The 1,400-nt window shown below is 51.5% G+C and overlaps 1 protein-coding gene across 1 annotated transcript; it reads right to left on the bottom strand.

Moving 5' to 3' along the window:
• Positions 1-202: 202 nt before the first annotated feature.
• Positions 203-1,392, bottom strand: CMKLR1 (chemokine-like receptor 1). The gene has a single exon (XM_009574922.1). The coding sequence runs from the start codon at positions 1,334-1,336 to the stop codon at positions 266-268; it is 1,071 nt and encodes a 356-aa protein (XP_009573217.1). The 5' UTR covers positions 1,337-1,392; the 3' UTR covers positions 203-265.
• Positions 1,393-1,400: the final 8 nt, after the last annotated feature.

The raw sequence follows: 1,400 nt of genomic DNA, 5'->3' as shown, positions 1-1,400 counted from the left end.
ATGCCCTGAAATGTTTTCTTAAATAGTTTGGTGCAATCGCAAAGAAAGATTAAGGGCGGTTGTATCTTCTCCACGTGCATAGAGCGGTGGTCTCCAACGCCTGCCAGCCCCCAGGCAGCAAAACCAGTCAATGAATATGCTATAGGACAGCGTTGGACCATGCTCATCCCACAGCAGGGGCCACCGCAAGGGTGGTCACCATCATAATGGTGGGCATGGGCAACACCGGAGGACTATGGCCCTCTTGCAGATGTCCAGGTTGAGTTTAGAGGACTGTCGTCTCCTTCTCGGTCATTGAAGACATCTTGGAGAAGCTCCTGTGAACAATGCTGGAGTGGCCCGTCTCCTCGCTGAGGGCGTTCACCAGTCTGGAAAGGATGGTGACCTTAAACTTCTTAAAGTCCTGGCCCATGAAGACGTAGAGGACGGGGTTCATGCAGCTGTTGGAGGCAGCGAGTGCCGTGGTTATGGGGATGCTGATCTCAAACACGGAGCGCGGGATCATGTCGGGCTCTGTTTCTTGGTAGGGACTCCAGCAAAGGAAGAAGGTGACTATAATGGTGACGATGATCTTGAAGGGCTTTTTGGACTTGGCAAGGCGGTTTCGACGCAAGTTGAAGACGATGGCGATGTAGCAGAAAGTGATGATGGTTATGGGAAGGATGTACCCAGCGAGGAACCTGGTGATGTTCACCGTTCGGTGCCTCATTAGTGCCAGGGCTTGGTAAGACCTATTCCTGGAGAGGGAAAAGTTGCTAAAACAAATCACGGAGTTGCGGGCTTGTGCCGTGTCTCGAAAGACAAGAGATGGGCAGCTCATAATGATGCCAATGGTCCAGATAATCAAGCAAACTAAATAGGCTAGGTTGGTCGACCGATGGTTTTGAGACCAGACGGGAAAAACCACTGACACGTAGCGATCGAAGCTGATGGTGGTGAGCAGAAGGACACTGGTGTACATGTTGAGGATGAGGAGGAAGGAGTTCAACTTGCACATGACTGTCCCAAAGATCCAGTTGTACCGCATGGCCGTGTAAGCAATGTTTATGGGCAGGAAGATGTTGAAGAGGAAGTCGGCGACGGCCAGGTTGAGGAACCAGATGGCATTGACTGACTTCTTCATCTTTAGAGTTATGATTGCGATGACGAGGCCGTTCCCCAGGATGCCCAACACGCAGGATATGCTGTAGATGACGACGGAGAGGATCCTCGCAACATCCTTCGGGTCGTGGGACGGGTCTGTCCACACGCTGCCGGTCTCCTCATAGGTGTAATCTGGGTAGTCACTGTAGTTATCGACATCATCCAAGTAATTGGACAAATTGGAAAGCGCCATTATCTGTAAATAAATGACAGCCTGGTCAGTCCTGGGCTCTCCGGCTGGTGATGCTTCTCCGCGT

This window comes from Fulmarus glacialis, unplaced genomic scaffold (assembly GCF_000690835.1).
Source record: "Fulmarus glacialis isolate BGI_N327 unplaced genomic scaffold, ASM69083v1 scaffold19610, whole genome shotgun sequence".
Lineage (NCBI taxonomy): Eukaryota > Metazoa > Chordata > Aves > Procellariiformes > Procellariidae > Fulmarus > Fulmarus glacialis.
The sequence above is the reverse complement of the archived record's forward strand: the minus strand, read 5'-3'. Positions and strand labels throughout refer to the sequence as shown.